Genomic DNA, 14022 nt, shown 5'->3' on the forward strand with positions numbered 1-14022 from the left:
CAGGCCCAGGACCAGGCCCATCATGAGCTTTTTCCTGGAAGCGGGCTAACTACTGCGCACGCGATGCTGCTCGGCCCGAGGCCCATGAAGTCCCGCCGTCCACCCCCCTCTCTCGTCCTGCCGTCCCGTTTCGCCCACGCGGCGAAACGCCCAACACCAACCGACTGCGCTCGGCAGTCGGCACTCCACACAGGCAGTGACACCACCGTGCGCGCGGCGCGGCGGCATGGCGAGCGCGGCCGCTCCGAGTCCCCTCCCCGTGGCTTCCTTCTCCGCGCCCCGCGCGGTCGCGGCCGCGGGCACCCACCCGCTTGGGTTCCCGAGGCGTCTCAAACCCTCCACGGGAGTCTCGCCGCGCTCCAGCCTGCGCGTCGTGGCCTCCGGCTCCAGGGTGGACCCGGTCGAGGAGAGAGCTCCCGTCGCGCCGCTCACGGGCGTCCCTGTTCCGGCCGGCGCGTCCCCGCCGGGCTCGTCGCTGGAGCCTCAGCCCCAAGTAAGCACCGGGTAGGCACCGCTGCGCCTGACGTGTGACGTCTCCGGTCCGATTGAGGTTTAATGTTACAAAAATCGCGAGTTATGTTGCTTACCGTGGATTGCTACTTGATCCCCGCTCTGTGTGCAGCACATGGAAATGGAGGGGCTACAACATTCGCTACCAGCAGGCCGGGACTTCGGGCCCTGCATTGGTTCTGATCCATGGGTTTGGGGCGAACAGGTGCGCGTCATACAAACGCATTCAGTTCCCTATTTGCAAATTGCAAGCAATGCATTTAGTAAGCGCAAATGTTCACTAGCACTTGGTACATTTTTAGGAGATAACTGCCGTTCATTTAGTTGGTGCTTGAGAACTTTAGTCATCTGATGATCCAGCTTTAGGAGAAGAATTTTTACCTATTACTCGGATTTTTTATCCTGGTTATTTCACTTGAAAGTTAGGTTCCGATTTCCAAATGGGACTAAAATATTGCTAGGCTTTTAGTAATGACTAAGGTGCCTATCTGAAATTAAAGTAAATAACTAGCTTTGCTTAGCAGTGATGTAAATATTCCTTTTACTTTTTTCAGTGATCATTGGCGGAAAAATGTTCCTGTTCTTGCCATGGCAAATAGGGTGTATGCAATAGATCTAATTGGTTATGGCTATTCTGATAAGCCTAATCCGCGTGAGATTGGAGAGAACTTTTATACTTTTGAGACATGGGGAGAGCAGCTGAATATGTTTTGTGCTGAAGTGGTCAAGAGTGAAGCTTTCTTCATATGCAATTCAATTGGAGGTATGTTGGATGCTTCAGCTAGTCTAATTGCTGCTGCTGCATAGTTGTGCTGTTACTCCTAAAAAATTAACTATTTTTAAACACAAGGGAATTATTCACACCTAATGATGGTTGGTTTTATGTATTCCATACCCTTATCTTTTGGATTTGAAAAGGTTACTAATAGCATCCTATTGTTAGATTAGAATCATTATAAGGACTCCCTGTGATGAGGTTCAGTTTTTGTTTTTGTCAGAATTTCTAGCATATTTCCCCTTTTATTGCACCTGTACTCTAATCATCTTTAATTATATATCTGGTGGACCATTTTATAATACATTTGAATACTGATGTAGCAGTCTTAGCAGAATGACGCTGGTTACTTGGTAGAGCACTAGAACCTGTTGAAAGACATTTCCAATATTGAAATTCTGGATACCCATCTTGGCATCCTTGTTTTAGTTATTACTTAAAATGAGTCAATTCATTATCATGATTAATTAAACTGAATCTTGATTGTTTCATATATCAGTGGAGTATATTAAACCTTTGGGCTGTGTTTGTTATCCTGTAGGGCTTGTTGGTCTTCAGGCAGCCGTTATGGAACCTCAGAAATGCAAGGGAATTGTTTTATTGGATATTTCACTAAGAATGCTTCATATCAAGAAGCAGCCGTGGTTTGGAAAGCCTTTCATCAAATCTTTCCAAAGTCTCCTAAGGTAACATGTATTTCGTACTCCATCATGGTATCTTGGTACTCGCTAGTTGCTTGTTAGTTGTTATAATACCTTTACTGGTTTCTAGGAACACTATTGTTGGGAAGCTATTTTTTAATGCTGTCGCTACACCAGAATCTGTGAAAAATATACTTTGCCAGGTATTTCCTCTCTAGCCTCTCATCTCATAAAGATATATTCAAAGGATATTTATAAATTTAAGGCACATAATATTTGGGTGAGAACTTCCAAAATTTCCTATAAAATTATGACTACTAAATTCAATCTAATCCTGAGGACAAAAATACTTGCATGAAAAAAAAACTATTTGTGTTGTGAAACACTTCACTAGTACATTGGGACCAATGGCTTGGGCTTGTAAGCCTAAACATGTAGTTATGAGACAGAGTTTTTCTGTGTATTAGTTTATCCCTTACTTACAGGTGTATGTGTCTTATGCACAAGCCAAGGCTCTCACAGACAATAACATTAAACTAGATGTTTTGAAGAGGTATCTTATCTTAATATCCTCTGAGGCTGTGAGAGGTTTACATACTCATTTCTCATATTTAATAGCAGAAACAAACAAACAAACAAATAAATAAGGTTTTGATAGGATAAAAATCGATGCCTCGGCTACTATCTGAGATAACTGAAAGTCGTTTTGACAATTTGGTGCTCAATGTTTTCTTTGACGATAGATGTGCTCTGTAGAAAGGCTTAAGATCTGTGTGCTGAAGAGAAATTCAACTGAAGAACTCTGTCAATTTCTTTTTTCCTCATTGAAGCACAGATATTATTTTGTTTTATTGTCCTTAAAAGTATGGAGTGTGATTTATTTTTTGCCTAGTTAAATGAAAAGTAGTTATACCTCTTATGTTTTTTCTGGTTCTGACGAAATTCTCTGCAGTGCTATCATGACACATCTGCAGTGACAGATGAGCTAGTTCAGATTATTCTACAGCCAGGGCTTGATCCAGGCGCAGTGGATGTATTCCTTGAGTTCATCTGCTACTCTGGAGGACCTCTACCTGAAGAGTTGCTTCCATTGGTGAAGGTTAGATGCTCTTAGTTGTGTGATTAGTTGTTTGTTTTAATTTAGAATTTAGAAATTATATATTTGTTTGTTTTAATTTAGAATTTAGAAATTATATATGGTTTTCTTTTGTTTGTTGCAGTGTCCAGTTTTGGTAGCATGGGGGGAGAAGGACCCATGGGAGCCTGTGGAGCTTGGAAGAGCATATGCATCTTTTGATACAGTTGAAGATTTTGTTGTCTTGCCAGATGTTGGACACTGCCCTCAGGTCCTCTTTGTAACAGTTGAATTTTGTTGGCTATTATCTATCGCAATCTGCCTATTGTTTTGCAAGTTTAAATCCAGTGGCTCTTGTTTTATTTGCTTGTATTTATCTTGCAGGATGAAGCACCTGAGCTTGTAAATCCACTTGTCCAATCATTTGTTGAGCGTCATAGTTAGCACAGGGGTGAGCCTGCTTTCTATGTTTCTTGATGCCCTTCTCCACTAGACCACTAGGGCCTGTATTTCCTGGGAAGGCAACGCATGGTTATGTTGTTTTGGGATAACAAATGGGCCCTTCTGTTATAGGCCATGGTAAGTGTTCCCACTTCCTAACTACCAGCATAGTCATATGTTTGTCTGAAACTGACGACAAAAAAGGTTGTTACTCCCTATTTTCTGGGGACTAAGTTTTGTTCTTGTGCTCTGCAGTACTTGCATCTTAGTGCCGTTGGCAAACATCATTTGGCAAATCATTATTCAAGTATAGGAAATCACAAGGAAATATCTGATTTTGTTACAGCAAAAAGGAAGAACATGTCTCCTCAGAGCAGAGAGGTTAGTACCAGCAGGCAGCAGCACAGTGGTTCTATTCTAGTCGAAGTTATTGTGAAAATTGTTACAAAACCAGTATTTGATCTCATCAAATGCAGCAAGAATGGAGTTAGAGCAATATGTAACAGTCAAGGAGTGAATGCCATGGTAACAGCTATGGTTAAAGACTTATTGCTGTTGTTACAAAGAGTCACTAATTCCTAGAATTAGTGATCAAGTAATCTCCCTATATATATGTGTAATCCTGAGATGAATAAAGTTACAGCTTTTCATTATACATTTTGTCTCCACAAAATTAATTTACCCTAATACGTTATCAGCACGTGACACTACTGAGCAAGAAGAAGAATTACCAGCTTTACAAGGGTAAGCATGGCTCCACGTTCATCCTCCTTTGAAGCTGGTTCATCCCTTCCAAGGAACCTCCGTGCTCGTCTCCTCCGCCGCATGCTGGACGCCCTCCTACGGACTCCCCTGCAACACCAAACCACGTGTGTATCTCGTGGGACAATGTGGATTAGAGAATAGAGAGAGACCCATGTCGTCAAGAACATGGTGTATATAATCTATACATATGGACGAGCCGTGAAGCGGAGGAGGAGAGGAGGCATTAAAGGCGCGAGCAGTGGAGTCGTCGCCAAACAAGCCACGGCGGCGAGCGAGCTCGAGGTTTCTTGCAAGTAACCGCCGGTTCCTGCGGCGGCCGGCAGCCGGCAGGGGTGGCCGACAAGCCAACCCCAGGCCTCGGTGGGGGCGGAGCTGCTTGGCCGGGTAGGCCCCCACTGCGTACATAGGCATGTATATAGCAGACAAGTGTCGCCGAAGGATCCGATAGACATCGTCACTTGTCCGGAGGGGATCGGTTTGAGACAGCGAGCTGCCGCCTCCTGCTTCGGTTCTGAACTTCCTGCGTGGCTGGATCCGAGCGAGCTGCCAGGGACGCGTCTTGGAGCTTGCCTGCCTCCGGTCGGCGAACTCGCCGGGGTTATGCGAAGGAGAAGGTCGTGCTTGCCTTGCGTGCCCATGGGAACGGAGGCGCTGCCCATCGAGAGGCAATTCGTTCCTCCGGCCGTGCTACCGTCGTGGCCGGCCTCAGCAGGTACGTAGTACATCATGCTGACAAGCTAACTGACTACTTGCATTGATGTTTTGATTTCTGAGAAATTCGGTGCGTGAATATAATGGTACTTAATTTCCTAATTAATTTGAGTTTAGTACTACAGTAGGAATTGAAAATTGTCCTGCTCGTGCTGGTAGACAGCAAAAAAGCACACGTCAAATGTTATCTTTAAGCTTTGGGTAGCGGTACCTTGCCTGCAATCGCGTCGAAGAACTGAACATGCTTTGCTAAATCCATTAGCTGCATGATCGTTTGTCTGCTCTATATACGTTGTGCGAATCTTAACAAGATAAGCTAGCATGGATTCTTAAGTTGATCAAATGAGGGCAAGGATAAGTTCAGGATCAAGCTCAAGCCACTGAAGCCTGCATGATATTGACGCTCTGTCATGTCAATGTTGCTTTGACGCTATGTTTATCTCGATCTATTCAGAGTAGGCAAGTAGCAAATAAAGATGAAGAAGCTTTTCTGCTCTAGTGGTCATAAATTTTATTCCAAGTTTCCTCAAGCATAATTCAGCAATCGTTTATTTCAGCAATTTTTACACCATGGAAATTTATTTTTATCTCTAAATTACCTAAAACTGACTAACCGAGCACTTGGTTATCTTGAGTACATGATGTGAATTCTAGTAAAAAAACTATTGCGATTTTATTGCTGCATGCAGAACAAATTTGATCCAAAGGAAAACCATATAAAATCTTCGTTAAAAAATATATAAATTTTGTTCAAAAAGATTATTTGAATTTCAAAAAGAATAACATTAATTTCAGTCAGCTGTAAAATTGACACTATAACGCATGCAAATACATTGACCATCACACCGATCTGAAACTTACTTTGTCTTCTATGAATCATTCTAGTGTGGCTCACCAGTGGCACTGCTGTTTCAGTTTCAGATGGAGGATTTGCAAGGGGAAGCATAGACCTCGGAGGCCTCGAGGTGCGGCAAATCACCACGTTCGACAAGGTTTGGTCCACCTCGCAAGGCGGCCAGCACGGCGTCGGCGCCACCTTCTTCAAGCCCTCGCCTGTCCCTCCCTGCTTCTCCGTGCTCGGCCACTACGCGCAGCCCAACAGCCGGCCTCTCTTCGGCCACGTGCTCGTCGCTCGGGACACGTCCGGTACGGGAGGGCTCCTTGCCGCGCCCGTCGACTACAAACTCGTCTGGTCCAGCCCGGACGGCGCCGGCCATTTCTGGCTCCGGACGGCGCCAGACGGTTACAAGGCGGTGGGCGCGGTGGTCACCGCCACGTCTGACAAACCTTCGCCCGAGGAGGTCCGGTGCGTCCGCGCCGACTTCACCGATGCGTGTGAGACCGAGGAGTCGGTGCTCAGCAGTGACAAGGACGGCTTCAGCGCTGCCACTCTGAGGCCGGCGGTCCGTGGCATCGACGCCCGTGGCGTGCACGTCGGCACCTTCCTCGCCCAGAGCAGCGCGACGCCGGGCGGCGCCTCGACGTTGGCGCGCCTGAAGAACAACAGCGCGCGTTACACGTCCTCCATGCCTGCCCTGGCCCAGGTGAACTCCCTCCTCGCGGCCTACGCGCCGCACGTGTACCTACATCCGAACGAGCCCTACTTGCCTTCGTCGGTGACGTGGTTCTTCGAGAACGGCGCGCTGCTGTACCAGAAGGGCAGCCAGACCCCGACGCCGGTGGCCGCCGACGGGTCGAACCTCCCGCAAGGCGGCGGCAACGACGGCGGGTACTGGCTTGAACTACCGGTGGACAGCAAGCAGAGGGAGATGGTCAAGAAGGGTGACCTCGCCGGCGCGAAGGTGTACGTGCAGGCGAAGCCGATACTGGGCGGGACGGTGACCGACCTCGCCGTGTGGATCTTCTACCCGTTCAACCGGCCGGGGCGTGCCAAGGTGGGCATCCTCACGATCCCGCTGGGCGAGATCGACGAGCACGTCGGCGACTGGGAGCACGTGACGCTGCGCGCGAGCAACTTCTCCGGCGAGCTCCTCCGGATGTACTTCTCGCAGCACAGCGCGGGCACGTGGGTGGAGGCGTCGCAGCTGGAGTACCTCGGCGGGGACGGCGGGAACAGGCCGGTGGCGTACGCGTCACTGCACGGGCACGCGCTCTACCCCAAGGCTGGTCTGGTCCTGCAGGGCGACGCGAGGTTGGGTGTTGGGATCCGGAATGACACCGCCAGGGGCAGCTGGCTGGACACCGGCGGCGCCGGGCGGTGCGAGTTGGTGTCGGCGGAGTACCTCGGCGTGGCGGAGCCGGCATGGCTCGGGTTCGAGCGCGAGTGGGGGCCGAGGGAGGAGTACGACATCGGGCGCGAGATCAACCGCGTGGCGAGGATCCTGCCGCGGTCGGCGAGGGAACGGCTGGCCAAGCTGGTGGAGAAGGTGCTCGTCGGTGATGGGCCGACGGGGCCCAAGATGCACGGCAGCTGGAGAAACGACGAGAGGGAGGCCTGACGGCTGATAAGGCCTTGCATGGCCGATCGATGCAGTACTCTCGTGTCGTGTATATAGTAGTTAGGTTGAATCAACGGTTTGTAAATGTTAGAAGTAAAAGTGATCGGAATGATTGATCGTATTGATTAATGGTTTATACCACTTCTTATATATGTACAAGAGGGAAAGAGTGACTATTCTCGAAGGGACATGCCCCTTCGTGAATGGCCCCTTCGTGAGTTGGCCCTTTCGAGAAAACCGTCTAATGACTAAACTAATTAACTATTATAGAAATTGATTACTAATACTAATTTCTTCATAATACTCCCCCTGATCAATTTTCTCTTTGTAATCAATTTGATCTTCTTGTGGTCTTGTAATCAATCAAATAACTCCTTGAAAACCCTATGAGAAAAATCAGGAGATGCGATATATATAACTCCCCCAAAAACCTTTCAGGAAAAATGTGAGGAGAATCTTTGGAAAACCCTGTGGGAAAAACCAAAGTAATTCGGGTATACTAGGCAAAACTCCTTCAAACCCAGTGGGAAAATAAGGAGAAACACCATAGTATACAATAACCAATGTCAGTAGACCCTTTAGATAACCCAAAGTCTTAGTCTAATAACACCTTGACCCTATGGTCAATATGCTTCAAATATCATCTTCTAAAAATGGTCAATATGCTTCAAATATCATCTTCTAAAAACCCCGGTGGGGAAAACTAGATGATATAGCATATAACTTTATGTTGACATTGCCTCATCAAAAACTTTATATGAGAAACCTCAATAAGAAAAACTCACATAAAGAAAAGAGTACAATGTATCGTATGTTCCAATATCATCCACCAAAAACCTCTATGGGAAAAATGGATGATAGGACGTAATCTTGTATTGATATTACCTCATTAAAAATTTTATATGAGAAACCCAAAGGGAAAAAACTCATATAAAGAAAAGAATGTAATATGATGTTTTCAACAAGTTACTAATCAGAGAGACGAGAGACTCTCCCCCTGAAACTTGCAAACTTTTCATACCAATGCACTCAACACATATGAAATGTGCAATATGGTATACTTTGTGAAAATCTCAACAAGATTATCACAATACTTAGTTTATAAATATTCATATGTCCATATGACCTATGGAACAGAACCATCTTAATGCAAAATATTACATTAAGGCCCTATTTGGCAGGGCTCCACGAGCGGCTCCGGCAGGAGCCCTGCCAAACGGTGCAAATCGCACCGGCTCCAGGTGCGGAGAAGGCGCCGGAGCCGCTAGCGGCTTTCAAAGGCGAGGAGGAGCCACGTTTTCGTGGCTCCAGGCGAATCCTCCTGCTCTCGTCCCGCAATGCCCCTCCTCGGCACACCCAGCGCCCGGAGAAAAAAGAGCGACGTGTCTCTCACCCCCCACGGACCTCAGGCGAAAACAAGGGAAGCATCCGCTCCGGGACTAGCGGCGGCGGCGCGTAGGGAGGGCAGGGGTAGCGAAATCGACGGGAGGAGGGCTGCTGTGACCCCTCCGCCGCCGGTCCGCGTCCCGTTGGCCGCCACGCTGCCGCGGGAGGAGGTGATCGGGGGCGGCCGCGGGCAAGGGCGGCGGGGAGGAGGCGGCTGCGGGCCCCTACTGCGGCAGGAGGTGGCCGGCGGCGGCCACGGGCAGGTGCAGCGGCGGGAGATGGCCGCGGGCCGTCGCTGCAGAAGGAGGTGGCCGCCACAGGCAGGGGCGGCGGGGAGGAGATGGCCACGGGCCGCCGCTGCAGCAAGGAGATGGCCGGTGGCGGCCATGGATGGGGCGGCAGGGAGTTGGGCAGGTTGGGGGAAGCGACGGGAGGAAAGGGAAGGAAGGAAAAAAATGAAAAGAAAAGAAAAGAAAAAGAAAAAATAAAATAGAAAAGGAAGGAATTATGGACATTTTACTTTTTCTATGTACTTTAAACAACCCGGTGGAGTTGTTTTGCCAAACGTTTTCTAAAACGGCTCCAGCTCCACCAAAGAAGCCGCTCCACCTCTGGAGCCGGAGCCGGAGCTGTTTTTGGAAGAGCCGGAGCCATGCCAAACAGTCCCTAAGTATAACTTGTCTCCATCTAAACAACACAAGCTGCATTACCTTTATAGATAATGACCTTTGATTCAATAGAATCAATACCATATAACTTCAGTATGTGACATATCATTCTGTCAAGCTATACACAATCATGTGTGTAACACCCCGTGTGTTAATTATCTTAATTATGAGTAATCATGTGTTTAACATCGTCATTAACACTAACTGTGCCTGCATAAAATATTTTTTTAATTAAAATTTTGCTAGCTTGTTAACACATGAAATGATGACTAGTTTTTAAATCCAATGAAAAGATGCTTTGAAAATAACTTTTAAATTCTTGCTCAAATAAACTTTTTCCTAAAAACAAAGTTGTAGAGTTTTAAACGATGAACAACTTTTGTGTTGGTGGTTTTTCAAGTTGCCACGCAAAAACTTGAGAAAAATTTGAATTTTGAAAAGGGCTATATTTCGAATTTGCAGGAGTTTAAAAATTAACTTTTAAAGTAGGCTTCAAATGAAAAAGTGACTAAAATGAAAGTTGTAGATCTCGAAATTTTAAGCAAGTTTAGTATTCAAAAGTTTTTCATTTGAGGCCATAATAGTGGAGAAAAATTGAGTTTACAAAAGGAAATTTTGAACTTTGCTTTATTTACAAGTCTGCCCTCACTCCATCTCTTTCCTCTCTGTTTCTCGCCGTGACGGCGTTTGCCGCCGGCGTCGGCCATGTGCTGCGCCCTCGATGCGCCCCCGGCCAACTCCACCTTGCACGCCCCCGGTTTCGCCCGAAACCGCTCTCTTCTGGCACCTCGTGCGGCTGCCACGCGCCCGACGCCCCTCCGCACGACACGTCGCCGAACGCCGTCTCCGCTCTCGACGTCTGTGCCCACGCGTCGCGCGCCGACGACCACCACTGCCGCTTAACCCCGTCGTTGCCGTGGAGGTCGCCAAGTTCGCTTTCGCCTCTTCCCTCTCGCCCTCACTCCGAGCCGAGTTCCTCGGTCCCCTGCTCGCGCGCCCAGAGGCGCCGCCGGCCTCCATGAGTGCCGCCGCCCTCACCTCACCGCGGAGCGCCACCCTCTGACCTCCGTCTGCCCAACCGACCACGGGAACGAGATCCCCGCCTCTCAGCGAAGCTCCCGAGCCCCGACGCCACCGCCCAGGGCCATCGGCCGGCCGCCGCCGCCATTGTTGGCCGCCGAAGCTCTGCCCCGCCGTCGATCCTCGTCTTCCGGCCCTTCTCCGCCCGATTGAACCCCGCAGTACGCTAAATGTGCGACACTTGGAACCGGAGGGCGATGTTGAAGCCGAGCCAGAAGATGGTGCACGGGTGGACCAATCCAGAAGACGGAAGGACCGGCTGGAGTGCATGCTTGGACTGGGATGATGTCAAGCCGGTGCAAGACTACAAGCTAACTAACTGACTTTGTGTCAAACCCAGGCAAGCCCCGGAGCATAACCCCTAATTTGAGTATTCAATGTTTATTTAATTATTTGTGCATTTACGTTTTTAGGAGTTGTATGGAACCCTAGTATGCATGTTTCTCCCTAGGTACATATGAGTCTATACTAGTATACATATGTCGTTAGTATTGCCATGCTTAACTAGGATCCGGTAGAAGTCGAGTGATTGCTGTCACTCGCGAGCTATAGGTTTTTGTTACTTATGGAAATGTGGTTTGAGAATGAATCTGTGAGGAAAGAAAAATGTAGACCGGGCGGAGAGGAATTGGATTATGGATATGGAATGTTTGGAAAGTGGACCTCCGCCTGTGTCGATTGAGGACCGTACCGTTGTTGGCAGTGCTGACCGAGTTTGAACAGTACTAACCACATGCCGGAAGTAGGAGGTAGTCGAAACCGGTAAGCTAAATACCTGATTTGCAACGATACTTTGAATCGCGACCTGCTACTCTGGGAGTGGGATGATGGCGGGTGTTGGAGTGTATGTCGCCTCCTAGTTCTCTGGGAGTTCGCTGTGAGGGACCCTTCACCCGGGTTTTGGCAGGCGTGATTCAGACGTCGGGGTAATGATGGGAACGGTTGACATATGTGGTCCGGCGTGGCTGCACGTGTCGTGTGAGTTAGGTCCACCTTGCAAGGTTAAATCGGATCGATTCGCCGTCTCTCTCGGTTAAGAGAACCTTGGTCACTTTGTCACATTGTAGTAAAGGATGAAATGAGAATGAGTTGAAGACGGTGGAATGGTTTTAATAGAGGTTTAATGTGATCAACCATGCTTGCTTTAGATGTCAGGCAAATTTAGTTGGTACTTGATAAACTTAAATTGAGCTAAAATATTGAAAGTAAGGATCCAGTATCAGTAGCCTTTCAGCAAAACAAACTCCAGAGCCAAAAAGTTTTGCATGTCTAGATAGTGGGCTAAGTATACCCGTGTCGGGTAAGTCTTGCTGAGTATTAGTATACTCAGGGTTTGTTGTTACCCTGTTTTCAGGTAACTACTGCTGGTTGGAGCTAACCAGGATGCACATTGGTGGGCTCGATGTGACGTCCTCACGTCATCATAGTAATCGTTGTTTTTCTAAACTAAACTTTTATTTAATTTCCGCTGTATTTTGAACTATAGTATTTTACGTAAACTTGTTTGTAAAGCTCTGCTTTGTAAATTAACTTTGAGAAATTTTGTCTGTTTGTAATCATCTGTGCTCGTCTTCGTGCGAGACTTCCAGTGTTTTTCGATCCTTAAACCGACAGACGTCCGGATTACACCGTTTTAAGTGCACAGTAACTTGATTAATCATTAAGATGATAGTTAGCGCACTTAAGCCGGTTTAATTTGGGCGGTCCTGCTACAATGTGTAGCCTTATACAATACAATATCAGAATGATTAATGGAATTGACCATTAAATGTCTACGTACTTAAAAACTATTATATATTGGTCTTTTCATATTCATGTAAAGCTTATTTTAATGATGTAGAATATTGGGGATCTTATAGATAACCAAAATTATGATATCCACATAATCGGATCACGCATTATACCAAATCCGTATGTGCTATTTTAAGATATCAAAGATATTCTTAACTTCAATCTACCAATCTTAGGTAGAATAGCGCAGCTATTAGATAGCAAATTATTGCAAAGACAATATCTGGCCGGAAACTTTTGCAATATATATATTAACGTATAAATAGCACAGGGATAATGGACCACATGTCCTATTATCTTAATTCAATCACTATGGCATAAAATAATCTCCCCTCATATGTTTCTCTATCATGAGGTAGAACCACCATATGATTCTCTTTCATATTAAATGATTCAATATGATGTGGATATAGATAGCTTTACTATAAAAACCTGAGAGAAGATACTTGAATTCTAAACACAAAATAAAATTTTGGTTTAGACCGTTATCTTCCATCTCTAAACTCCATCTTTAGATTACAACGTGTTCTTGACAAGTGTTCATTACCAATGATGCCAAGATTATTGACCATCATATAATACTAGAAAATCCAATTATGGATTCTGAAATGAACACTACGTGTAATCAATCTTGTATTCTTCAAAATAAGGAATACATACAAAGTTGATTTTACCAAAATCAACTTAACCACTTTAAGCCATATATTGACTTAAGCAATACACGGTATATGTTGCAATTTTATATATAAGTAAGTATTGGATATGTAAACTCCTTCCCAGAAGTTTCACAATATATCATATCAAGTGATCATATGTGAAAGGACCTTAATCATGTGATGTCGCCTAGAGGGGGGTGAATAGGCGTTTAAACTTAATCCTGCAGATTAAAGCACTTAACACAATTGTCAGCAACCAACCGGTCAGATCGGTCTGGCAGACCTGTCAAACCGGTACTAGACTTAGAAACAGGATTCAAACACTCAGACCGGTCAGACTGGTTGAGAAGACCGGTCAGACCGGTCCTACGCAGAACCTGCACAAAAGTGTTAATCCTCCCCTTTAAGAGCTCTAGCACAAATGCAGCTTGGTGTGGTGCTTCTTTAGGTGCTTACAAATGTATTTCTTAACCCTGCACACATAGAAACAACAAAACCAAGTAGATTGAAGTGGAAGCACAAATAAAGCTAGAGTACAAAGTGTGAGGCAAACTAAATGAAGATAATGCAAGGAGACACAGAGATTTGTTTCACCGAAGTTCGGATTCACCACGTTCACCACGTGTGAATCCTAATCTCCGTTGAGGAAGCTTATCGCGACCACAAGGTCAAGCTATCTCCTCCTTTCCACTATATGACCATGTGTCCTCGTGACACACGATTGCTGCTGCAACAAACTTGCCGCTGCTCACCACAAGCTTGGGAGCTAGCCGGCGACGCCTAGCCGTCTAGGAGGCTTCACCTCCAAGAGTAACAAATGCTTCAATCAAGTTGGCAACACAATCGCAAGTGCTCAAGCTAGGGCTTATGCTCTCACTGCTCAAATGCTCTCTTAGCAAGAGTTTCACTCAACCCAACTCAAAGGATTCAACTCTAATCACTCAAATCTCACAAAGAGAGGTTGGGGAGGACTTCTCAAGTGCTCTCACGGTTCAGAGATGGCTCTGGAATGTAATAATGTCAGCACACCCGAATGGGTGAGGGTGTGGAGTATAAATACCCCT

General features: G+C 46.6%; 3 protein-coding genes across 3 annotated transcripts; all 3 read left to right on the plus strand.

The window, feature by feature from the left end:
* The first annotated feature begins 160 nt into the window (after positions 1 to 160).
* Positions 161 to 3273, plus strand: LOC120661768 (pimeloyl-[acyl-carrier protein] methyl ester esterase-like). The gene is made up of 6 exons (XM_039940708.1): positions 161 to 504; positions 623 to 715; positions 1065 to 1273; positions 1827 to 2129; positions 2879 to 3025; positions 3147 to 3273. The coding sequence occupies exons 1-4, from the start codon at positions 227 to 229 to the stop codon at positions 1973 to 1975; spliced, it is 729 nt and encodes a 242-aa protein (XP_039796642.1). The 5' UTR covers positions 161 to 226; the 3' UTR covers positions 1976 to 2129; positions 2879 to 3025; positions 3147 to 3273.
* LOC120662896 (uncharacterized hydrolase YugF-like) lies at positions 2334 to 3445 on the plus strand. Its single transcript, XM_039941951.1, has 5 exons — positions 2334 to 2360; positions 2412 to 2507; positions 2879 to 3025; positions 3147 to 3272; positions 3386 to 3445. The coding sequence occupies exons 1-5, from the start codon at positions 2334 to 2336 to the stop codon at positions 3443 to 3445; spliced, it is 456 nt and encodes a 151-aa protein (XP_039797885.1).
* On the plus strand, positions 3442 to 8540 carry LOC120661767. The gene is made up of 3 exons (XM_039940706.1): positions 3442 to 3580; positions 3698 to 4919; positions 5834 to 8540. The coding sequence occupies exons 2-3, from the start codon at positions 4808 to 4810 to the stop codon at positions 7375 to 7377; spliced, it is 1656 nt and encodes a 551-aa protein (XP_039796640.1). The 5' UTR covers positions 3442 to 3580; positions 3698 to 4807; the 3' UTR covers positions 7378 to 8540.
* Positions 8541 to 14022: the final 5482 nt, after the last annotated feature.

The sequence above is a fragment of the Panicum virgatum genome, chromosome 2N (genome assembly GCF_016808335.1).
Source record: "Panicum virgatum strain AP13 chromosome 2N, P.virgatum_v5, whole genome shotgun sequence".
Lineage (NCBI taxonomy): Eukaryota > Viridiplantae > Streptophyta > Magnoliopsida > Poales > Poaceae > Panicum > Panicum virgatum.

What these genes read in the sequence shown, in the direction of transcription:
- LOC120661768 (XM_039940708.1), top strand. Translation starts at nt 227, where the DNA reads ATGGCGAGCGCGGCCGCTCCGAGTCCCCTCCCCGTGGCTTCCTTCTCC. An exon ending in CAGCCCCAAGTAAGCACCGG is followed by an intron (nt 505 to 622) that starts GTAGGCACCGCT and finishes CTCTGTGTGCAG; the next exon opens with CACATGGAAATGGAGGGGCT. An exon ending in CATGGGTTTGGGGCGAACAG is followed by an intron (nt 716 to 1,064) that starts GTGCGCGTCATA and finishes TACTTTTTTCAG; the next exon opens with TGATCATTGGCGGAAAAATG.
- LOC120661767 (XM_039940706.1), top strand. Translation starts at nt 4,808, where the DNA reads ATGCGAAGGAGAAGGTCGTGCTTGCCTTGCGTGCCCATGGGAACGGAG. An exon ending in GTCGTGGCCGGCCTCAGCAG is followed by an intron (nt 4,920 to 5,833) that starts GTACGTAGTACA and finishes CTGCTGTTTCAG; the next exon opens with TTTCAGATGGAGGATTTGCA.
- LOC120662896 (XM_039941951.1), top strand. Translation starts at nt 2,334, where the DNA reads ATGGCTTGGGCTTGTAAGCCTAAACAT. An exon ending in TCTTAATATCCTCTGAGGCT is followed by an intron (nt 2,508 to 2,878) that starts GTGAGAGGTTTA and finishes AATTCTCTGCAG; the next exon opens with TGCTATCATGACACATCTGC. An exon ending in AGTTGCTTCCATTGGTGAAG is followed by an intron (nt 3,026 to 3,146) that starts GTTAGATGCTCT and finishes TGTTTGTTGCAG; the next exon opens with TGTCCAGTTTTGGTAGCATG.